The sequence below is a fragment of the Rhipicephalus sanguineus genome, chromosome 5, assembly GCF_013339695.2.
Source record: "Rhipicephalus sanguineus isolate Rsan-2018 chromosome 5, BIME_Rsan_1.4, whole genome shotgun sequence".
NCBI classification, from domain to species: domain Eukaryota; kingdom Metazoa; phylum Arthropoda; class Arachnida; order Ixodida; family Ixodidae; genus Rhipicephalus; species Rhipicephalus sanguineus.
Window position 1 is genome coordinate 107,066,715 of NC_051180.1, and position 24,721 is coordinate 107,091,435.

At 45.3% G+C, this 24,721-nt stretch overlaps 2 protein-coding genes across 4 annotated transcripts in view; one reads left to right on the top strand and one right to left on the bottom strand.

Moving 5' to 3' along the window:
- The first annotated feature begins 1,328 nt into the window (after positions 1 to 1,328).
- LOC119394102 (fumarylacetoacetase) lies at positions 1,329 to 18,687 on the top strand. Its single transcript, XM_037661349.2, has 12 exons — positions 1,329 to 1,543; positions 7,105 to 7,215; positions 7,286 to 7,407; positions 8,275 to 8,324; positions 8,396 to 8,486; positions 8,594 to 8,691; positions 9,495 to 9,647; positions 12,958 to 13,164; positions 13,514 to 13,560; positions 14,753 to 14,854; positions 16,108 to 16,225; positions 18,545 to 18,687. The coding sequence occupies exons 1-12, from the start codon at positions 1,463 to 1,465 to the stop codon at positions 18,619 to 18,621; spliced, it is 1,257 nt and encodes a 418-aa protein (XP_037517277.1). The 5' UTR covers positions 1,329 to 1,462; the 3' UTR covers positions 18,622 to 18,687.
- LOC119394101 (pyruvate kinase PKM) overlaps positions 18,670 to 24,721 on the bottom strand; it is a 40,422-nt gene continuing 34,370 nt past the window's right edge. For all 3 annotated transcript variants that reach the window (XM_037661347.2, XM_037661346.2, XM_037661348.2), the window contains exons 9-12: positions 23,277 to 23,596; positions 21,915 to 22,033; positions 20,217 to 20,373; positions 18,670 to 18,811 (exon numbers count right to left, since the gene is read on the bottom strand). In XM_037661347.2, the coding sequence (XP_037517275.1) occupies positions 18,754 to 18,811; positions 20,217 to 20,373; positions 21,915 to 22,033; positions 23,277 to 23,596 (654 nt within the window). In that variant the 3' untranslated portion in view covers positions 18,670 to 18,753. The remainder of the gene's footprint in view (positions 18,812 to 20,216; positions 20,374 to 21,914; positions 22,034 to 23,276; positions 23,597 to 24,721) is intronic.

Consider the following 24,721-nt stretch of genomic DNA (forward strand, 5'->3'; position numbering starts at 1 on the left):
TTCTCGCTTACCAAGCGTCTTCTCGCAGCAAGCCTGGTGTTTTTGGTACCGTGAAAGAGCAATTTACTGACACGAGAAAAATCGTTTTTCTCCTTAGTGTCCATTTAGAAAGAAGGACCGTGAGACGTCTTGCGGCATGAAATTAAGCATGAAATCCTGCAGTTTGGTAGCCGCGAATATGATACGCGAAATCTAAAACGGTTAGTAGAGATAGGACATTTCACGACACGCGTTCAATACGTAGTTCTTCTCGATAGTGATTCTAAGCAGAAGGTTTCTAGCAAAATGGTATATGCTATTGATCACTGGCTGGCTTCCCTTCTGCCTAGCCACTATAATTTGGAACTTGCTTTAATTATGGCCGTTATTTATTTTTAAACTGCTTCCGCACATCCAGGGGCGTAGCCAGGAGGAGAGGTTGGGGGGGTTAAGCCCCCCCCCCCCCCGAAATTTTTCAGTTTTGCTTGCGTATATATATATACACGCGCACATAGAAACGCACGCACGAACATACATAAAGTATGGTAACCCCCCCCCCCGAAAAAAATTTCTGGCTACGCCCCTGTGCACATCATTTGATTTTACGATGTTTGCTCGGTTATTCGATGATTCAGTACAGAGGTGTCGTCTCTTTGAATAAGGTTTACTGTCTTTTCAATAGTTACATACGTCGTTGTGGATTTATGTCTTAACAAAGACACTGCAGTCAGGGGCGTAGCCAGGGGGGGGGGGGGGGCCTCAACACCCCCCCCCCCCCCGAAATTTTTCAGTTTTGCTTGCGTATATATACACGCACACATACAAACGCACGCACGAACATACATAAAGTATGGTTGAAACCCCCCCACCCCCCGAAAAAAATTTCTGGCTACGCCCCTGACTGCAGTGAACTGTTCCCCGTAACAGAGGTGTACACGATATATACTTTAATTTAACCCAGGGGTCGGCAACCTGCAGCCCGCGGGGCTGTGTTATGCGGCCCTCCGCACGAGACGTCAGATATTCCGGACGTCTCGTCAGCGCAGCGTCACTATATAAGGAACCCCGGAACAAAACGCGTGGCACTTTTGCAAATTACCGAGAGATTTAGCGAGCGTACGATACGTGTTCGTCGGCGCGAATAAATTCGTTAGAATGAGCGAAGTGGCGATAGGCAGCCGGAAAAAGCCCCACACGCGGGCTAATCGCAGATGGGCCTAAAGATGTCCAGCGCAGAGAGCGACAGCGACGAGACGATGTGGCCACGTGGCCTTGGCTGTAGTTACTTGATGCCCCTAGACCAGTTCTAGCGCCTCGGGTCAAACCAAGCGATAAGGAGAGGAAGAAGCACGCCGCAGCTGAAACGACTCCCCACCCCCCTCGTCTCCCTCTCGCATACCCGCACCGGTCCGACGCCACTTGCCTCTCGCAACCGACTTGACCGACTGTCTTCCTGTTGTGCTTAAACCAACTGCTTGTGAACATGTCGTTCGTGCCCGTACCCGAGGACTGCGACTTTTCGTACGACAACCTGCCGTACGGCATCTTCTCTACGCCGACAAACGTACGTATACACGTTGTCCGAGGACCTCAGCGCGATACTGTGCCCAGCGACGGCATCGCCGTCACTAGTTTTGTAGCCGCGTGGCTACTGCTCTCGCGCCAGCACTTCGAGGCTTTTCGTATCCCCAGTTGGTCATACGTGACGTCTTTTGGCCGTTAGCAGTACGCTGTGAAGGTGTCCGAACCCGTGGTTTTTACTTCGCGGCTTTATGAGCGGGCTACTGGGCGTGCCGCAAAACCGGCAAAACCGCAGAACCGCGCGATTACGGCGCCCGCTGTCGGTGAACGCGAAATGTTCCGGCGGAGTACTTTTGCTTATGCTCAGCGACGTTTTACAAAACGTTTTACAAAATATGAAGCGTGAAACGGCGGCAACGTTCTGTGGTGGTAGCGCCTGCTTCGTGTTGCGCATGCTCACGATATGCCGGTGGCTTCGTCACGTGATAGTGAGGCGCGTTATTCAAACCTTGCTATCAAACCGAGAGATTTTGATAATGTAAATTTCCGGCGATTTTCGAAAGAGCAAAGCCTGTAAAACCAAATTTATCATTGACAGCACTGCACAGTACATCACACATAGCTCTGACTATAACCGATAAAACATGTTTGTTAGCTGTTCAGGAGTAGTTTATTCGCATAGTGACATGCATTATTGGTGCCATCTCGTGCGGGCAACAGCTCGAAGGTTGGACAAAGTTTACTGTTTCTATAAGCGAGCTCATGGCCTGCATAGATAAAAGAAAATCCTATTGCAGCGGTTATCTGACGGCCGTGTATCTGTTAAGACGAATATTGACGCAGTACGTTAAACTCGTGTGAAAACAATAGCGCTCTGTGTAAGAAGAGAAGCGTGATAACGCAGTGCTGCAAAGATCAAACAAGTGATACAAGGCATCAGGCCCTTAGCCAGGGGGGGGGGGGGGGGGATGGCGCTAGGGGCCCGCCCCCTCCCCGAAATTTTGGTTAAGTACGTGGCTTTACCAAAAATAAATTATAAAAATAGGTGTTTTTCTCAAATAGTCAATGTTTTCAGCAAGTGCCCCCCCCCCTAAAATATTCCCGGCTACTGGCCTGCAAGGCATAATATTCTTAATTCACTAACACACTCTATCTAGTTTCCAGAGTTCAGGTTTCGATATACTGGACTTTAGAGAGGTGGGGGAGGGGGGAGGGGTAGCGATGGGAAGCCTGATACTTAAAGCTGAGTATGGGGCGGCAGCACCCATACTCAGCTTTATACATTGAAAAATAAAGAGATGTCAGTACATCCGAATCCCCCCTCCCCCCCTCTGGATTTGCCCATGTAATTATTCGCATATTCACCCATGTCTACTAGTGTTGCAAACATAGGCGTGCGCAACGTGGGGGCGGCCGCCCCCCCCTATTCACCTAAGAGGGGGGCACATAGTCAGCCCCACACATGGACATAATAGGGAGGGGGGGGGGGTAGGAGCGCAATGTCAGCGTCATACATTGACATGTAATTGAGACGGGGGGGGGGGGGGGGGGCGCTGCGACGAACCTTCGCCCCTCCCCTGAAGGGGAACCCTGCGCACACCTACGGTTGCAAATGTGTCATCAAAAGCGGCTGGCGTTGTTGCCCTTGCTAAGAGAAACAAAAAAACACTGGGGGTAGGGCGTCGTGTTTTTGTGAATTGTATATATGCAAACATCCAAACAAAATTAATATTATACGAAAGTAAAACGTGTACTTTTGGCAGCTTACGAGCTTATTGGCAGCATTATATATATAGAAATTGATACACTTCCAAAGTCAATAGGCTATTGCTGCATATATGGATAACAGTATGTTATTAAACAACTCTAATAAGGTTTGAATTACAATTAAAATGCATTGTGTGGCACTCACACTATAAAAGGCAGGAAAATAAATCTGTTGCTCCAATTCTAGTTGTCACTTGGATCCACACTGCAAATATACCATTAGATTTAGCTGCCTTAAAGAGCTTCTCGTTTTATTTTATGATCAAGAAATCACAGTTCACTCTCGCAACTTTGTCTCACGCAATAGTGAAATGTAGAAGGAATTGGAAATAAACTTACCTGCCATGAATTAACAATAATTACGGTTCTCTGCCACACAGATATTGCGCAAACATGGCAGGTGCTAAAAATGCATGTGGAGGCATATACTGTATATCCAGTGACCAGTTAACAAGGGGCCATGATGTGTTAAAATAATTTTAATGTGTGGTTGATGATGATGATAGGGCCCTGTTGGCTCACTTGAAAGCAATACTGTAAAGCAGCCTGTGCTCTTGAAAGAATGGACTGCCAGATAAGATGTTGAAGGCCGTCCCTGTTCCTCCCTATACATGACAGTACATGGGAAACAGTTGTGTGCGTATACTAGCTGCCTCTATTGGTTTCAGTGTTTGAAAGGACCTCTCCACATTGACCAACCCAACTTACCCCATAATACCTGCATCACTATGCAGGTATCAGGTGTTTTAGTGTGCTCTGTGAGAGAAACGTGTATGCAGCACAGCGTGTTGTGCTGGTGAGACTAGACTGACGAGCTAAAAGATTTGAGATAGCCAACTGAACAGCACTGCAGTATGGGTGGTGCCGTTATGGCAGATAATGTGCAACACAGTAGCGGAGGTTATCTGCGAGTAGCATGCATAACAATATCCCACATTTGGCACCAGTTTGGCTGAAGACTTCACAGAAAATGAAAGAAATATTGTATCATTTTATTCAGTTGTTGATGAGAACACTCAGGGCACAGGCGTGTGCGATTCAGCATATCAACTAGCGTAGTATTTGTGCACTTGCAAGGATACAAGAAGCTCGCAAGTTACGTAGAATTCATCACTTCAAGTAGACCACTGTTATTTGTTTTAAGGTTAATTGGTAATAAGCAAACTTGTGGTGGAATATCAAGATGTCATGCATAGGGTTGCCACCTTTCCCTGAAAAAAAAAAAAAAAAGAAAACTTGCCCCGTTATGAGGGGGTTGTTCTTAAAGATTAAGTTAATGTTGAACAATAGATGCCATGTTGTCTTTGGCATGGAGTGCCATTTAAAGTAACATAGCTTTCCTCGGTTGAAATAAGCTTAATGTGCATGTACACAGGCGTCCACTGTTAAAGGGAACATCGGAGCGTGTGGCGGCAGCTCGGCGCCACCGCCGGCCGTCGGCTGCAACGAGATTCGCGCAGACGCAGTGAGCACCGTGCCTGGTGCTCTTTCGTCGCGTCAGCGGTTCGCTTCGCGACGATTCGCAGCGCGGAAGCAGACGACGAAAGAGCACGACTCAGAGCGCGCACTGCGCCTGCGCGAAACTCGTTGCAGCCGCTGGCCGGCGGTGGCGCCGAGCTGTCGCCACGCGCTCCGATGTTCCCTTTAACAGTGGACGCCTGTGTACATAAAAGCACAACACTGAGCTAACCTAGTCTAATTGTGGCATAAAAATAACCGTGACTGGAATGACGCTTATACTAAAAGTAAGTGAGATTTTTGTTATTGCTCTGAATGTGCCGCACTGAAAAGGAACTGCACATACTTCGTCCATAAAAAGCTCTTCTTTGCGTCTGAATCCATCAGGCCAGTGACGTTAGCACAAACGAACGTTAAGATGTATACTGTGCATATGCCACAAAAATATTGGATGTTCATATACACATATGCACACAATAACATGCTCTATCCATATGATGGCTACACTTGAAAGGATCTTAAAAATGGGTCGACTAATAGCGTAAGTTTTGGTGATTGACGAAAAATAGTTACCGTTGTAGTTGAACTGACGCTTATAAAACACCCCAGAAAACAAATACTTGGGATATCATGACAAAAAAAAAAGGCCATTGGCGGCTGGTTTTAGGTGCGGACTGACAATGGGCCCGCTACCTAAGAAACCAGCCGGGCTGGTCTAAAGCCGCACAGATGGCAACCCCAACCATGCAAGTTTCACTTCTCACGGCGCATAATATCCGCTATTCAAAAGCCGCCATTTTTGTGTATTCGACAATGTTCATCTAATCAGCTAATAACATCACAGGTTCAATTCCCAGCCACAGTGGCTGCATTTCAGTGTAGGCAGAATGCAAGAGTGTTTGTATGGTACAGTGTTCTGGCAGCCCTTAAAAATAACCTTATCTGCTCAAAACTATACTGGCTTTCCCTACTATATGGCTACCAGAATCTTGGAAGAATGCCAACATCATCTTGATCCATAAGAAAGGGGACGTCAAGGACCTGAAAAATTACAGGCCCATCAGCTTGCTGTCCGTTGTCTACAAGCTATTTACAAAAGTAATTGCTAACAGAATTAATACGACATTAGAGTTCAATCAACCAAGGGACCAGGCAGGATTTCGTACAGGCTTCTCAACAATAGACCATATTCATACTATCAATCAGGTGATAGAGAAATGCGCGGGATACAACCAACCCCTATACATAGCCTTCATAGATTACGAGAAGGCATTTGATTCAGTGGAGACATCAGCAGTCATGCAGGCACTGCGGAATCAAGGCATCGACGAAGCCTATATAAACATAATGGAAGAAATCTACAGTGGATCCACAGCCACTATAGTCCTCCATAAAGAAAGCAACAGAATACCAATAAAGAAGGGTGTACGGCAGGGAGACACGATCTCTCCAATGCTATTCACCGCGTGTTTACAGGAGGTTCTCAGGGCCCTAGATTGGGAAGAATTAGGGATAAGAGTTAATGGAGAGTATCTTAGTAACCTGCGATTCGCTGATGACATTGCATTGATGAGTAATGCGGGAGACGAATTACAGCTCATGATTACTGCACTGGGTAGGGAAATAGAAGAGTAGGTCTGAAAATTAATATGCATAAAACTAAAGTAATGTGCAACAATCTCTGCAGAGAACAGCGCTTTGCGATAGGTGGCGAGACACTGGAAGTTGTAAAGGAGTACGTCTACTTAGGACAAGAAATAACCGCAGAGCCGAACCACGAGAGTGAAATAACTAGAAGAATAAGGATGGGATGGAGCTCATTCGGCAAGCGTTATGAAATCATGAATGGTAGTCTACCACTATCCCTCAAGAGGAAGGTATATAACAGCTGCATCTTAGTGGTACTTACCTACGGAGCAGAAACCTGGAGACTTACAAAGAGGGTTCAACTTAAATTGAGGACGACGCAGCGAGCGATGGAAAGGAAAATGATAGGCGTAACCTTAAGAGACAGGAAGAGAGCAGAGTGGGTCAGGGAACAAACGGGGCTTAAGGATATCCATAGTTGAAATCAAGAAGAAGAAATGGATATGGGCCAGGCACGTAGCATGTCGGCAGGATAACCGGTGGTCATTAAGGGTAACTGACTGGATTCCAAGAGATGGCAAACGCGTGAGGGGGAAACAGAAAATTAAATGGGTAGATGAGATTAAGAAGTTTGTAGGTATAACGTGGCAGCAGAAAGCACAGGACCGGGCTCATTGGCAGAACATGGGAGAGGCCTTTGCCCTGCAGTGGGTGTAGACAGGCTGATGATGATGACTACATGGCTTGTGCATTGCTCTGAAATATTCCAATCCATTAAATTATCTCGCACAGAAAACACCTCGCCCTGGTGTAGCTATTGGAGACTACATCCTCGATCTGACCGTGGTGAAGCACTTCTTCACTGGGCCCCACTTGAAACAATCACAGCATGTGTTTGAACAGGTATGTAGCAATATTTCTAAAGAAATATTACCCTAGAGAAAAAGGTTATCTTTCATATGTATTCCTACAGAAAACCTTAAATGAGTTCATGGCTTTGGGCAGACCAGCATGGGTGGAGGCCCGACAAGTGATTCAGAAGTTGCTATCCAAGAATGAGCCAGTCTTGAAAGATGACATTGCTCTAAAAGCCAAGTAAGTAATGCTGCTTGTAGAACAATGCACGATTACTTTGGGAAAACTGATTGCTTCACTAGCATGAGCTGGTTTTCCTTACCAAGTCTTTCTTTCTGTCATCACTCTGTCTTATATGTTGTTCTTTTACTGTTGATTTATTACTGTTATTTGGAGGGTAAAAACATAAATGGGTTTGAGACAGGCCGGCGAAAGCGTCTACAAGACACACTGCACACAAATGCCTCAAAATAAATGGAAGAGGAGTTGCAATGAATTAAACAGGGCAAAAAAAGACACGAGGAATTCTGTCTGAAGGTCTGGAAAATTACTGTCATCTAACGCGTGTCAATTTAAGCCAAAACTGAGCAAACAAAAGATATGCATATGACAGTTAGCAAGCTACATTAGAAAGAAAAAAATGCTGCAGCTAGTGAGATTCTATGAACAGCTGAGATGCTTTTAATTTCAAAAAATAACACAGCACTTTTTTAATTTTTTCCACCTTATTTTACCTATTGCTACACCTATCCTATAAAGCGATATCAGCATTTACCTAGATACTATCGGCAGAAACAAAAAGCAATGTTACTAGTCTTTTTTTTTTTAATTACGATTAGGTTTTTTGCATACTCAATTTTTAATGTCATACAGGGACAATGGCAGGCATTCAAGTCTTGCTGCCCTTATTGTTAATAGCAAAATCACAATGAACCCTTCTGGCATAATGAAAACAAGGAATTCTTTCTTACACTTCAGAGTTTAAACTGCTCTGCCTATCTTGTCATGTTTGACGTGTAGCACATGTCATGACATGCCACGTCGTCACATGTCCCATATTTACTAACAAAAAAATGAAACGCAGTTATCATTTGTCTCTTTCCCAAGGGCACTGGTGCCAATGTCGCAAGCAACAATGCATTTACCGGCGCAAATCGGTAAGGTGCATGGTGTGTCGAGTACCTCGTGCAAGCTGTACACTCATTGTTTGTACATTTTGATTTATCAGGCGACTACACAGACTTCTACTCATCCATGAACCATGCCACAAATGTTGGCATAATGTTCCGTGGCAAAGACAATCCACTGTTACCTAACTGGTAAGAAAGAACATACTTATGTAGTAACAGCCCGCAAATGCTTATCCTCAACAGTCACTGCAGTGTTAAAGATACACAGCACTGATTCAACGCCCACTGTTTTGCAGGAAGTACTTGCCTGTTGGGTACCATGGTCGTTCCTCTTCAGTTGTTGTCTCGGGAACTCCGATACGTCGTCCAAATGGCCAGACAAGGCCTGATGACAGTAAGCACTGTATCGAGTACATGACAACGTAAAGCTTATGTGTCATACCTTAATCGAGTAAATTTAACCATTCGTCACCACCCTTTAGTCTCCCCAGGATTGTAAAATGAAAGATGCAGGAAGCGTGTGTGTTAACTGTATATGTATTTTACTAACAGCATGAACTTACAAAGAAAGACAAACATGAGCACTCTGCTGAGAGTGCTTATGAGCAACTGAGCAACTGGCCTCTTTGCCAAGATATCAAGTACAGGAAAAACGGAAGCGGCAACTTCAATTTGGAGGCGGCGAGCTTCAGTGACTGTATGTTTTCGGTAGCTTAAACATTCCTTCTCAAATTACTTTTACACCAAATGCTTCAATCTCCATGAATATTGGTGTTTCAGTTACCGAGTCACATTTGTGTCTCATTGCAATGACATTAACTAGCATACTAACAGAAGTTAAGCTGACATAAGTCGCAACAAAAGTGATTACAAATGCCTTGCCTTCAGAGATATTCATGAAAGAGAGTAACTTTCTCACCTCTTTTCAAAGGAGGTTAGCATCACAAAAGTGTCGCACATTTACCACCTGTTATGTGGAATGGCTCCCCAACCTGTCTCTGTGACTATTGGAGGAATGTTTGACAGGAACATGCAACGCTCACAGTTGCAGAAAAATTTACCTATGGCACACATACATTGCTCCCTTTACATAGCAGTGTATACAGAAGTAACACCCAGGAATCCATCGCATAACTTCTTTGTAGTGCTCGCTGTAGTGGCGATTTCACGTGTTGTTTTTTCTTTTCTGAAATACAGCCAAGCCTCCAGTGTTCGGACCGTGTCGGCTGATGGACTTTGAGCTGGAGATGGCGTTCTTTGTTGGTCCAGCCAATAAGTTGGGTGATCCAGTCCCAGTGAAGCAGGCTCACGACCACATCTTTGGAATGGTGCTCATGAATGACTGGAGCGGTAAGATTTATAGAATACTGAGCACAATATTCTCTAGGTAAAAGTTTGGCATGCTACACATGCTCTTGATACGGTTTTCTATCGATTCACCAACAACAAGCCCCTTTGCCATTTTAATAGGCCCCTTAACAATGAAGGTGGATGTGTGGAGAAAAAGAAAAAAAATTAATTCAGTTTTGATTCTGGTTAGTGACATGCATGGGCAACCATTCATCAGTAAAAGATATAACCCTACTAAATGTGCTTATGTCATCAACTACTATTTTTTATAGCTGTGCGAATAGCAAAATTTTGGGTGCGAAGCGAATTCGAATATTGAAGTGTCAGTGTGAATCGAATTGAATATTTTTCGAATATTTCTCAAATATTTCTAGAATATTTTTCGAGTACTTCGAAGCGAAATTGCAGTTAGAGAGGATTCCTAAGCATATTCTTATGAGATAGCAACATGAAAGTGTTTCTTTTCGCTAGGTTGATGAAGCAATGGCGAGGTGGTGTTTCATAGTTTTCTTATCAAGAATGAGGCAATGTAGAGGCCGAATTCTATTTATGTACATGATTTGGTGCAACCAAAGTGTTGCTGACAACACTTTACACGTGATAGGCAAAGATGCCATTTCCTCAACCTCTCCTCCTCTTTCAACTTCTGTGGAAGCCCAACTGATGTGGCGGACAAGGGTGTGCTCCCTTCAAGTCCGAAGTTCCAAATCTGCCTCGTAAACATCAATATATAAGAACATCTGAAATTTTGGATTCTAAACAGCTTCGGTTTTCAATTTTTCGGACTTCCTGCCCAAATTTCAGGTCCAAAACAGCATTAGTTGAGCCCTCACCTCTGCCACATCTTTCATCTCCATGTTGGAACCAGCGTTTTCTTGAGTTAATACATTTGTGACCGTAGCAGAGCTTGAAAGACAGCTTTGCCGCAATACCGGGGTGTGATGAGGTGAAGCATATTGAAAATCTAGGGACCACTTCCAATCGGACATTGACTCTCTTGGCAAAGTTCGAACGTAACGGAGCTTGAAAGGCAGCTTTGCCGCAATACAAGAGTGTAAGGAGGCGAAACATTGAAAATCTGAAGAGGTCACTTTCAATCGGACATTGGCTGTATTTGTTTTTGGGAAGTTCGAATAGTAAAATTCCAGTGCGAATCGAATCGAATAGCAAACACTATTCGCAAAATATTCGAAATTTCAAATATTCGCACACCTTTACTATTTTTCAATATACTCAGCACATCGTTTGTGATAACTAAGTTATAGAAAAGTCAGGAGGATTTGATTTCTGATCATATTCCTAGATGATCACTCTTGGCTATTTTATCACTTTCATGAGGTTATAGTTACTAGTGCTAGGTACAATTCATGCCTGCAACTGACAGAATTCTTGACAATGTTGAGCGTGGCGTCTTTACACATCCAGGAACACTCACCTATACATACCGACATAGTGAGTATAGCGACTCATTTTAAGCTGCGATGAGAAATTTGGTGGAATGAAATTCTTATAGCCACAGCCACATCTCAACTGTGGCTTAATACTTCTGCGGCAGAGGCCATTGCTCAACAAAGGCAGCTTGTGCAATCGCATCTCATGGTACGCATTCAGGAACTTCGTTTGGTTAACCCCTTAACGGCTCATCAAAGAAAAAAAATTGTTCCATAATTGCCCATTTTTTTGTACGACGTAACAGCCTTCAGTAACACATTCGAAAGTGAAAAATATTTGCGAGAGAATTTTATGGCAGATAATATTGTTTTATTGGCCATTCCTCACTCCGTCATGTAACACCGCATACCTGGGGCATTTGAGGTGTAATCTGAGATAAACTTCTGCAACTCCAGAGTGTGAGGGTTCGATTTGAATTGCCGTGCACAAAATGCACTATATTCCTCGATAGTTCATTTGAAGTTAAATGAGGCTACCATCCATGTGGCTGCACGAGAACCACTCGAGAACACCGCAGCATGGATGTGGCAATGTTTGTTTATAACATTCGGGAACACAAAGCATGCATTCCGCCATCTAGTGTGCAAGCTCCCATCGAATAAAAGCGCCAGTGACAGAGCCCGGGCTGCCATTTATGTCTTTAACAGAAAAATGCCATTTGACGAGCTAGGCTTGTCAAAAGCCTTAAAGTAAATTGAGGAAGATCCAAGACGACCACAGGTCATCATTAGCAAAAAATTTCACCATCTCCCACTAAAGGGAACCATGTGGGGATACGAAGGAGCGCATGGGTTGACTTCCGTTCATCACGGGCACCTTGCCCGATGTTAACGCGTCCTTGCAAGTGGAGCACACCATGAATTCACTGTAGTTGCTGTTGCTGTTACTCGTCCCGAACTCTTGTTGGAGCACGCCACGCGGTGTCATCGCGCGTCTGCAGAATCTCGTTACCCGACGCCATCACGCGATTGCAGAGAGTGTAAGGGGGAGAGGCCACAGCATCTTACCCAGCCCCTTACACAGGCCCAAACGCGTTAGCGCGTGCCAGCACACGTGGTTTCGCCTGCGTTACGCCAAGCTAGGACAGCATACGGCAGCCCGGGCCCCTAAAGTGCTCTGCACATATCATCATAAAGGCGGTCGAAGAACAAGACGAAGAAGACTTCTCCTTGGCGCGAGCGCGCGCTCTGCACGTATCATCATCAAGGCAGTCGAAGAACAAGACGAAGACTTCTCCTTGGTGCGAGCGCACGCTCAATATGTTACAGATGGCCATGGTAGGTTTTATAAAGCGGATGGTCGCCAATGGAACTACGGACAAAGCCCAGAGCAAAAGCTGCTTCGCATCTAATAAAGTGGCGACTGCTCATGACGAGCTTAGGTCATCATAAGCCCTTAAGGGGTTAAGCATAGTCTGTATTTGCACGTGGTCACCATCATGTGGGTAAGCATGTATAGCGAAATATAATTCAAATGTGAACACCTTCCTCTCTCCCCCTGCTACAATTGGAAAGAGAGAATGATTATTTATAGGGAAGGACAGAGGAGATTGGCAGAGCTACATTTTTTTAGCCAGTTGCTTTAAAGGGTGAAAAAAAAAGTGCTGTCTGCATGACTTAGAGCATGATATGCTGTAAGTCTGATATCACTCCCTCAACAAGGTCAGAACTGCACATTAACAGATGTCCAGTTCTTTTCAATCAGAAGTCCACTTTACTATGGAAATGTAGATGACTTATTTATGAATCAGCCATGTTGCATATTTTTCCAATAAACATACCAGCTCTTTGCACGTACATCTCGTGAAATGTGTTCACAGCGATTTTCACATGCTGATATTAAATTTTGTTGTGTGCAGCACGCGACTTGCAGAAGTGGGAGTATGTGCCGCTGGGTCCATTCACGGCCAAGAACCTGGGCACCACCATCAGTCCCTGGGTCGTTACCATGGAAGCGCTTGAGCCCTTCCGCTGTGCAAATGTACCACAAGACCCAGCTCCCATGCCTTACCTGACTCATGCAGACAACTACAACTATGACATCAACCTTCAGGTGGACATTAAGCGTGAGTGAAGGTTTTTTTTTTCTTTTTTGTTTTGTTTTTTAAATACATCTGTGAACTGCCATATCTGAACTGATGTTGGATTGATTGATGAAGGAACAAGAACATTGCCTCCTGTAAGGCACCTTATTGGGTGGCTGAAATAAAAGCAGTATTGGACATCATAATGTGCTGTTGTGAAAAGAGGCTGAGCAGGCAACTAATATTGCCGAAGTGACTGCATAGCAGGATGTCAATGCTAATTGTTAGGTGAAAAACTGACTCTTCAAATTATATGCAGCTGCAATGTTCAAGTTTTTACATGCACAAAAGCCAACAAGTAACTTTTAAACGTCATCTTTCATCTCAACAGCAAAAGGGGCTGCAACAGCTACTACCGTGTGCAAGTCCAACTTCAAGGTGAGCAAACCCAACTTTATTATCTAGCAAAACTAATACGTACACATATTGCACGTTCAGTCTTAACTGTCACTGAATGATGCTGCTCCTGAACTCGGCAAGCTCCTTCACAGCGACGAAGAACAAGCACTGCTAGACAAAGAAAGTTGCCATGCTTACGTAACTTGTGCCCCCCCCCCCTTTTTTTTAGGTTGTGCCCAGCTTTACAAAAGGACATAAATTACACTACTGAATAGGTACTTGCCCTGTGTGCCCCGCCACGGTGGTCTAGTGGTTATGGCGCTCGACTGCTGACCCGAAGGTTGCGGGATCGAATCCCGGCCGCGGCGGCTGCATTTTCGATGGAGGCGAAAATGTTTGAGGCCCGTGTACTTAGATTTAGGTGCACGTTAAAGAACCCCAGGAGGTCGAAATTTCCGGAGCCCTCCACTACGGCGTCTCTCATAATCATAGTGTGGTTTTGGGACGTTAAACCCCAGATATTATTATTACTTGCCCTGTGAAGAATTTAGTGTACATTATTTAAATTGTTGAAGCACTCGTGGCAGCACAATAGCTCATTCCGATTTTAGTAATAAAGGTGCTTAATATATCTATCAAAATTAGATGTAGAGCAGTTGTATAATGCAGGTGATGTCTTGCCTGGTGTATATGTGCTTCATTTTTCATGTGAAGCTCTTGCTTATGCATCACGATTTCTAGTCATTGTTTTTTTTATGCCTGCACACGAACCTAAAGTTTCTTGTAGTGCAGCTGTTTATACTTATTGTATGCAAGGATGTGGGCTCAACTCAAAGGAGTTGGGGTATTGCCATGTCCGGAAAAAAGGAAAAAAAAAATGTTTCACGCTCATTTTACATTACACATGCTGCCCTATGGCGTTCTGTTGTTGAGCCCAAAGGTCAAGGGTTCAATGCCCAGCGGCATAATTATGAGGCGTAGAATGCAAGATCCTTCTTGTGTCATGCACATGTAAGAACCCCACGTGTTTAAAATTAAGTTAGGAATTAATAGCATTTCTCAAGTAGCCTCTGTGCTATCTTGGAACATTTAAGCCCAGAAGTCATTCCCATTGCAAGATCCTTTACATACAGTCACCGGTATCAGCTGAACAAACTCAATTAGTGCACACAATCTCACAATACATAGTGCTGTTGTCATAGGCTGGTAACGAAGTTTTTTGTGACTGCAGTACATGTACTGGACCATGAAACAGCAACTGGCTCACCACACCGTAACTGGTTGCAACCTGAACCCTGGAGACTTGCTGGGCTCTGGAACCATCAGTGGATCGGTAAGTATGCAATTTTCCTCGGCTTCTGTAGCCTATGGAAAGTGCAGATTTCAAGTACGCATAGAAAACTTTGCACTAAGCACTGTGCCTTCTCGTGTCATGACAACAATCGTGAAAACATGAAGTTGCGTTGTGCTCATCAGTGCCTGATGCGATCATTTCCCAATCATCTTTGTTGCTTCCAGTGCAACGAATGTAAGAAGTGAGGCTATGTACACAGAGTTGCTGACTCATGTCTCATGTACACAGAGTTGCTGACTGCCTGTGAAATGTGAAAATGTAGACTACCACAAAACCCATTTAACATTTGGCGTATGATCATAGTCACGACATTTATTACTACATATGCATTCAGCAAGAAATGAAAAAAAAAGCAAAACCTTAGTCATATTTTTATGTTTATTACATTTTCCCTGGCTCTTACACTTTGAAATATTGATGCTCTTTAATTCTTATAGGGTCACATACGATATAGCTTCCCGTTTACGTTTCCCGTCCCGGCTACTATGTCCAAAAACTGTTGACACCTAGTACGTTGATGGCTACACGTTGCTACTGAAAATGGTCACGGCACTAGCTGCGTGACACCATCTTTAGAACAAATAGCAATATTGCCTGTCGCACTTTACCAGCACATGGTCAGGTGACTAGCTGCTAAATGACACCATACATGTGCACGCATGTAAGTTTCCTAAAGGGACCAGAGGCATGTACGCAATCAGCCCTTGACCTTTGCCATCCGATAATCCTAACGGTTTTGAGTATGTGCTCCATCATGTCGCCTTCATTAACTTAGTTTCGAGCACTAAAAATTTGCCCGTGTGATCAGACTAAGTTTTTGTGGATTATGCATTCTTTTTTCAAGGTCCCCCAAGAAACCTAACAATCAGGTTCATAGGGGAAGATTACAAGTGCTTGCACTGTAGCGTGAAATAGTTAGAGGTGAATGGAAGCAACTTGACTTGGGAAAGTTCTTGAACATAACTTAAAGCAGTGCAAACAGATGAGGATAGAAACAAGAAACGGTACAATTCTTTGTTCCAGTCCTCATCTCTTTGTGCTGTCTGAAGTTATATGTGGTGTGAGTCTTTCACAGCATGCTTGTGTTGAAAATGTTAAGATGCTGGGGCACGAGTGCACTTATTTCTTCATCTCTTGGGGGAATGCAGAGTACTAAATTTAGTGATGGCCCCCATAAGTGCTCCTGCGTTAGGCGTTCACATATGTCGCATACTTTACTACTTCGCTTTCAGACGGAAGACTCCTACGGCTCGATGCTCGAGCTCTGCTGGAAGGGAACAAAGCCTGTTCCCCTGAACAATGGAGAAACGAGGACGTTCTTGAAAGACGAGGACGAAGTGATCCTGAAAGGTAAGCATTCTTTACTATAAATTATCTTTTTCGCATTTTCATTTTAATTTATTTTTTCACAAAGTCTACTGCCGCACGCTTCGTGGCCGATCCCCCGTAGTGGGTTGGTCTATTCCCCTAAGGAACCAACCAACCAACCAATACACTCTTCCTGGATCCTGGATTTTTTTCATTATGCAGTTGGGACCCTTGCACTGGGGAGCAGTTTCTGTTTTTAAAGACGATAGTCTTTCTTGGGGAACTTAAACGCAGAAATTTTGGTCTGTCTTTCTGTCTTTCTGTTTGTCGGCACGTCCCTCGATTCAGCCACTCGGCCAAAGTTGAACCACTTGCCCAAGGGCCAGCCGTCTTGAACTGGTACGGCTGTTCATACTTGTCAACGTTGTCGATCAAAAAGTAAATATCATGCATATCTGAGGTGCAACATCACTAGGTAAGTATTAGGTGGCGTGTTCCTTTAATAGAAAATGCATACATACGTAATTTTAGGGAACCTAGTTTCTTAAGCTGCGCTGAAAATGCATAAGAATGGAAGCTTGAGCGAGTTGGTATGCGTTCATCTTTGTTGAAACAGCGCTCACTAGACGACGACGAAGTAAAAGAAGGCACAGGACAGGCGCTGCCTGTCGTGTGCCTTCTTTTACTTCGTCGTCGTCTAGTGAGCGCTGTTTCAACAAAGCTGAAAATGCGACTGCGCTGAAATTTGCCTTCCCCCGTGCCCTTCGCACGAGCTCATTGCTGTGTTTCGTTTTCGGTTCTGTATTGCACTGTACGAATGCCATGGTTTGGTGTTGAAAAACTTTAGTTTTGAGAAGGCCAAGAAGGTGAAAAAAAAATATTTAAAAAATGAAAAAGCAGCGTTGTGGGCGGCTTTCAGGCTGCCGGTTGTGGGCGCCGCTCTGGCGTTCCTGTTTTACCCAGGCGACGTGTAAATAAAGGAGTGTGTGGAGAGTACTCGTTGAGTGCGGACGTTTCTCTGCTTCAGCGCTTCGCGCCAAACCGCGTTTTCGGGCTGGCTGGCGTCCCCGCCGGTCGCGTTGGTCACCGCCGGTCTTCGCCTGCTGCTGCGCCGGGACTACCAGGACGCAACACAGCACTCATGTTTCCCCGACGTATTGCCAGATGGCGTCCATATCTCACACAGCGCCTCTTCTATCGTCTTTACACGACATTTGCAGCGAAGCACGCAGATACGCGGCCAATTTTTTATATAAGGGGTCTCTTATAAGCAGGGTACATCATGCCGAAGACTGGCCTCCGTCAGGGAACCTGATGGTTCCCTGATGTCTCATTTTCTGATCAACCCCTATTTCACTGTAGGCACACTGGTGTCTCTTATACCCAATTCTCTCTTACATCAGCGTCTCTTGTAAAGGGGTTTAACTTTAGTCAGTTTAGAAAGCAGCAGAGCTCATTTATCCAGAAGTTCGTGCTTGCATCACTCAACTGCGAGGTGAATTGAGGCATACAAAGTAAATACTCAAACCTCGTTATAACAAAGTCGCATCTGCCACTAAAATAACTTCGTTATATCCGAAAATTCGTTATAAACGTTTGGTAACACTGTATATGCGACAAGACTATTCATCTACTTCGTTATAACCCATAATTCGTTATATCCGGGTTCGTTAATCGAGGTTTGAGTGTATGAAACCTGCTTTTATGTTGATGAAGCAAACGGGCTTTAAAGCAATCCTGTTTGTGGTGTGTTTATTGGTAATCCAAACAAGCTATTTGATGCGTGTTACTTAAAGCAAAACTGAACAGGCTTTAGCTTTATAAAAAACTGACATTTTCTGAAGATTCGCTTTGCGATCACATGACTAGCAGCACCAGAGCTGAGAATTGAATCCCGCCCATGCTCGGTACAGAGCGGCTTGCGGGATCAGCCAACCGAGGCGGCGAAAGGAGAATGCTAGAAGAGGCATCAGCTCGGAGTTTCTCGCTGATAAGAGCGTATTAGATCAAGCAATGACGTTTCTTTTGCAATTTCCGCGCGTCCCTTTCAGAAAGTACCCTTGGCACGGAATGAACATCCTGTCCAGAGTGCCATTCCAAAGAGCTTCACAAGAAGTGCATGGTGTGGTTAGGAAAATTGCACATGCCAGGGATAGGTGTTCATGCAAGCTGGAGCAGAGACTAGTGCATAAGGCAAGCCACAGTAATATCGGTTGACTTGCGCCAAGGCTGTATTCCATCGGATACACTTCAGCCAAGAATGAGCTGAAATATCAAGCTCCTTGAAGCAGCATAAGCAACCGCATGCCCCCTGTACATCGCCACTGCACTAACACATTGTTCACACATTTTTGCATGCAGGTTATTGCCAAGGTAAAGGTCATCGCGTTGGATTTGGAGAGTGCAGAGGCGTCGTACTACCAGCGCATCCCCTTTGAGAAAGCAAGGCCCAAGAAGCAAGCATGATAAGCAGGGAGTGTGGAAAATAAATAGTTTTGCATTTATTTTGCCACTTTCTTGCAATTTTGCAAGGCATGCATGTCTGGAAGCAGGCAGAGCTGGACCCTGGATCAAGGCATATGATGGTCTCCCTCGACACCCTCAAACATTTTGTTTTCAGGCACATACCTGTAATTTGAGAAAACGTGCATTAATGCAATTGTCATGCAAGGCTTGTTATTTGATTATACCACAGTGAGGAAGGCAAAGATTTTATTACAGTACCAGGAATGTTAACAACAATGTTCTCACTGGGATTACGATGGTAAATTCAAAGCAGCTGCTATCAGATGTACTAAAAAAACTTGCACAGAGCTGAGATGCACAATAAGAAATGGCAAATGGAAGGCAAAAAGGAGATTCTTTTAATTATCTGATCACACTGACACCTACATCTGCATACATTTTCACAACATGGGGGATCACAGCACACTTTCAAACCAGTTGCCAGCAGCTACTTGATTACTTCATATATGATTGCCTTAATAATCTCCTGATCACCCAGCTTAAATAATTGTTCGATAACAGCCTCACCCGCCAACATGCCACCAGCACCTATACACACTTTAAAGCATATAAGTGGCAGATGGCTGGGAGCAACAGCTTATGCTTTTCCCTTGCCACACAGCAATCTAGAAACAAGTACATAAAAACAACAAAGCTGCATCAATTCACGAGTAGCGCTCTATAGAGAGTATCGTAGATTGCTGCGACAAGATCCTGTGCACGATCTTCCATTAGACAAGTGAATTTACATCGATGCCTTGAGAATGTAAGCATACGTCGCACTATGCACCTGTGCTTTTTAAAGTGCCTTAATGCTGCTGGTGGCCATGTCCTAGAGAGTGGCAAGCATCAAAGTGTGATCCTTAAATTGCTTTTGGGCCGTGTGTGGCACCACTGCTGTACATTTACGGGAATGACGGAGAGGGGGCCTTTCGCGAACGGCTTGACACAGATTGCGCATCTATCACTAGGGGGTAGATGCACAAGCAGCAGTGCCACACAGTCGCCAATGCAATTCCGAAAATTTGTTAAGCCATCTGTATCAGTTTCTTTCGTGGAGAGTTACCACAGCAACTGCCACTCTACAGACATGCATGTGCTGGCAGCAGAGTTGATTTTGAGACCTCATTTCGGGATATTACTTTTTGCTTCAAGACATTTTAACCACAAAAGTGGCCACTTCCTCTCGCATAACTGCACAAAAGAGACCATGCAACCGAGTTTGAAAATAACGCAAAGAAACGCGAAGTACACACGTCAAATGAAGGATGCAATGGAGTAGGAAAATGGGATTTCAAACTTCACACAGGCCGGTGTAATAAGCCTGTGTGAAAGACTACAGGAACACACAATCCATGGCAGGCCTTTCGCGAACAGCCCCCTCCCCGCCACTCCCGTGCAGGACGGGTGAAATGCACCCGCCAGCGGCTTCACACCTCCCGACAGGCAACTGCGAGAAACTCCGCGATATCACGCAGCGCGGAACACGCATTGCACTGGCTGGTGGTGGGGGCCGCCTTAGACGTACACAACACGCAGGGTGTTGGTGGCTCCGGCGCCCTTGCGCCAACCGGTCACGACGATGACTGCGTCGTCCTTGCGCAGGAAACCGCGAATCTTGCCTATCTCAAGGGCGTACTCAATGCGGGCATCAACGTCGGCTGGCCAGTCGGCCTGGCGCTCACCTGCACCAAAACAATGCAGACAAACAGCCATTCGGCACACCTTAAAGAGCAAAAGAAACACATTCACTCTTATGTGTACATATTTTGAAGATAACACTGTATGCATGAATATTTTGATTTTATACTGGTGCTACTGCATACTGAACACAAGTAGACAACTGCATGTCATATGCATGTTTGAAGCATGCTTATGTCTGCAGTCGATAAATACTATAACTGCTGCACTGACTGTATTATCGCGCTCAGTAGGAGCTACATCACGCGAGTGCGTGGCCGAGTGCTCTGCAAGGTTGTACAGTGGCACCGATCGCAGCGTACTTTCGAGTTATCGGGAGAGAGTTTGGCTGCTCGTGCGAGTGCACATCACCCCCACATGCTTGCTTTCACCCTCGAAGTTATCATTTTCAAAGCTGATATCACCTCAGGGCAAAACAAGGGCGAGTGTGAAAGCAAGTGGAGGGGATGCACGCTCGCAGGGACAGCCAAACTCTCTCCCGATAACTCGAAATATGCCATAATCTGTGCCAATGTACAACCTTGCAGACAACTCGGCCACGCGCTCGCGTGATGTAGCTCATAGTACCACTGGCTTGGCCCACTGAATGCATGGCTTTTGGTTGGCTTGTAACTAAACCAGCTTTTAATAAGACAGGCTAGTTAAAGCAGTGATTATGCAGTAGCATTTTGCACTGCATGCAAGCTGGGAATTTTGAAGCTCGATTGTGCAGTCAAGCTTGACCACTGTAACTTAATAAAGTGGCTAACTGGGCTAGTTGACCACTGTAGCTGACCACTGTAGTCCTGCAGCAATCACATTTCCAATTACCGTATTTTCGCATTTATCACAAGCCACAATAATCGCACAAAATAGATGAGAAATTCCAAGTTTTGAAGTTGGTGTGCAGGTTATGCGCGCATTTTGGTGCACATTTTTGCTGCCAAAACCACAATATGAGTAAGAGGTGCAGCATAGAGGGGACTAAGCACACGGGTGTTATTGCACACGTCTAAATGTGGCAGCTGTGGCCAAGGGGTTTAACCCACATCCTCACTCGGCAGTGCAACAATCTTGCTAAGGTACCAAGGTGGGTGAAAGTTGGGTAAAGTGAAAGTCGTGCTTACTGTTGCCACTGGTCTTTATAAATATCATTGCATCTTATTGCAAAAAGTGCACATTAAGTGAAGTTTGATGTGTTATTTTGTTACTAAGGTGCCTTTCAATCACCGCAAGTGCACATCTCGACAGCATGTGCGACGCGGCAAGGCCTGGTCAGTGCGAGCGGCATGGGGAATAAAGGGACAGCACGCGTTGCGGCTCAGACGAAGCAGGTCGCAAATCTGCCGCGACTACTATAATGTAGGATGTAGCCTGTAGTCTGGCAGTACACACACATCTAGTAGCCATTCAATACGTTCATAAGTACTTATATTTTTCATGCACTACTCAAAAGCAGTGCACAACAAACCCTCTACCTTTCCCGACCTTAGGTAGCAGCAACATATTTGCGCAAAAGTGCAAAGACCGGCACATATCGACTCACCCTGGTAGATAAAGGGTAGAATACCCCTGTAGAGATGGGCCTGACGAACAGTCTGCTCCATTCGTGAGATTGCTATGATAGGGCAACGGGGTCGGTACTTTGCAATCAGGTGGGCAGTCCTGTGCATTAGACATACAGAATCATCAATAAGCACTGTCAACACTGCATGTACACGGTCGTCCACTTTTACAGTGAACAATGCTCAGCTTGGCTAACCTATTGGACACAGGACCCTAGGGGACGTGCTTTGCGCTTTCTGCTACAGCGCTGGAGCGTGCTGCACTTGCTTAGTTGTGAAGCACATTTCACTAAACATGGGCTCCAGTTCATGTAGTGCTCCAGTGAAGTTTTCCCGTGACGTCGCCTCAACAAGTGTGTATTGGAAGACCTTGTTGCGTGGCAAATGCAGTACGCTGAATGCAACAAAAACTTAGGACGCTTCACTGTCTTGAACCGATAGTGTAATGGGGTGCCATGTGCATCGCCTTAAATCCTAGCCTGGCTTCGGTTCTCGGTGCATGCCTCAACCATGCTTTAAGGAAACGATGACTGCATTCACTGTCTTGAACCGATAGTGTAATGGGGTGCCATGTGCATCGCCTTAAATCCTAGCCTGGCTTCGGTTCTCGGTGCATGCCTCAACCATGCCTTAAGGAAACTAATGACTGCACGCAACATTGGCAGTTTCTAACTATCCTAGAATGCCTACCGCAAGTACAGTTAAGTGCCCACTATGCAATAATTCCTTTTGCGAAATCTTCGAAGGGCCTACTACGCGAACGTAAGGTAACATGCGAACCTACGCAGCTGGTCACTTTGTTGATGCTTTTGCATCAACACTCATACACTCGTACAATTCTCAGTCTTCAAACCTGGTGCTATTCTATGCTTCTGTCATGTAATATCACATGCGTCAAAGACTCCTTCCACTACATGACATTCATACATTTGTCCGAAGCAGTTTCAAACAATAGCGTTGATTTGTGGTAGAACACCTGCTTGCCAAGCAGACGCCTGGGTTCGATTTTCATTAGAACCGAAGCATTTCAAATTTTATTTGCATCTTTCTAGATTTTTCGGTCACGAACAAGATGGCGATTTTTCGCTCACAATTAACGACGCAGACTGCGAAACGAGCTTTTAACGCTATCGCGTTAAATCATAGGTGCATCGACCAGTGTTGCCGATATGCAGCAAGTGCTACTAATAAATCTGCAAGCATCGAGAGTTCACATATTAGCCATATTAGCATCGAGAGTTCACATATTAGCCGCAGAGACCTGTGCCGACTGGCTCAGTATACTCGCCAATAGTAAACATTGCTGCAGCAGTCGGAGACTGAAGGAAAGGGATGCCACTTGCCTTCCAGTGGTAGTGATGACAACGATTGCAGCGGCGAGGCACTTGATGGATGCAGTGACAGCAGCAATGGCAATCGTGTGGGTGCCATCCGTGGGGCTTGGAGCAATGTGCGACAGATGGATGAAGACATCCTTCTGGTAGAAGGCGGACTCTGCCTCAACGCAGATCTTGTGCATCATATTCACCACTTCTATAGGGTAGTCTCCTTTGGCAGTCTCGCCAGACAGCATCACACAGTCTGCTCCGTCCAGAACGGCATTGGCCACGTCAGATGCCTCAGCTCGAGTAGGCCGCGGCAAATGAGTCATGCTCTCCAACATCTGCAGAAGAGAAGCCCACGTTTCACGGTGGCCACTTTATAGCAGCTGAGCATTGAAGGTGAGTGTTTAGCCCTTGAATTCGCATCACTGAATTCGTATTTTAACTATAATACGTATAATATGAAGTGGTGGGTTCAGTCCCCCCTAGTGAGAAGTTTTTCATATACGGTATTTTTCCTTAAGTCATAATTACTACAAGTAGTAAATATAAATAACATCCCTTACGCATTCCTTGGCTTTGTTGATTTATATGGCTGTCTAAACAAAAATAGACATCATCATCATCAGCCTGTCTACGCCCACTGCAGGGCGAAGGCCTCTCCCATGTTCCGCCAATGAGCTCGGTCCTGTGCTTTCTGCACCTCCTACAAACTTCTTAATCTCATCTACCCACCTCATTTTCTGTCTCCCCGTCACACGTTTGCCATCTGTTGGAATCCAGTCAGTTACCCTTAATGACCACCGGTTATCCTGCCGACGTGCTACGTGCCCAGCCCATATCTTGATTTCAACTACGATATCGGTCACAAACGAGCGCCCATAAAGCGTGTGCACGGCCGCTTTCAAACAGCAGCGGGATAGCATGCCGCAAGCTGCTCGCCCAAGAAGCGCGAACAAAGAAAAAACAAGTATTAAAAGACGCCGGCGCGCGACGCCTCCTCACCCACTCGAGCCAGACGTAGACAATTAGCCGCCTCGGATCAAACGCCCAGCAAAGCCTGGATCGTTCTAGAAGGAAAGGGTGACGCGATGCCGAGCGACGTAGAACAGACAAAAGCCGCGAATAAACCTTAGCCTTGGGCTGTACTGCACGCCGAAGAATGCTCCCGACGCTTCTAGAACCGGGGAAACAGGAAATAAAAGCGTGCAATGACGACCAGCGAGGAGTAAGTGGCTCAGTCAGTGAGCGACTCGGTCGGCCCGGAGATGGTGAAGTTATGTTGAGTGTGGCTCCGTCAGCCAAAGAAGACGTGTTTATGATGGTGTGCGGCTAGTCGATCGTCGATCGGAAAGAATCGGACGATGCCGTGTGAGCCGTGACAAGTTACGTCGACGGAAGGAACGCAACGACATGCAGCGCTGGAGTTGGCGTGTTTTTTAGAAGAGAAGCATTCAAGTACCGTC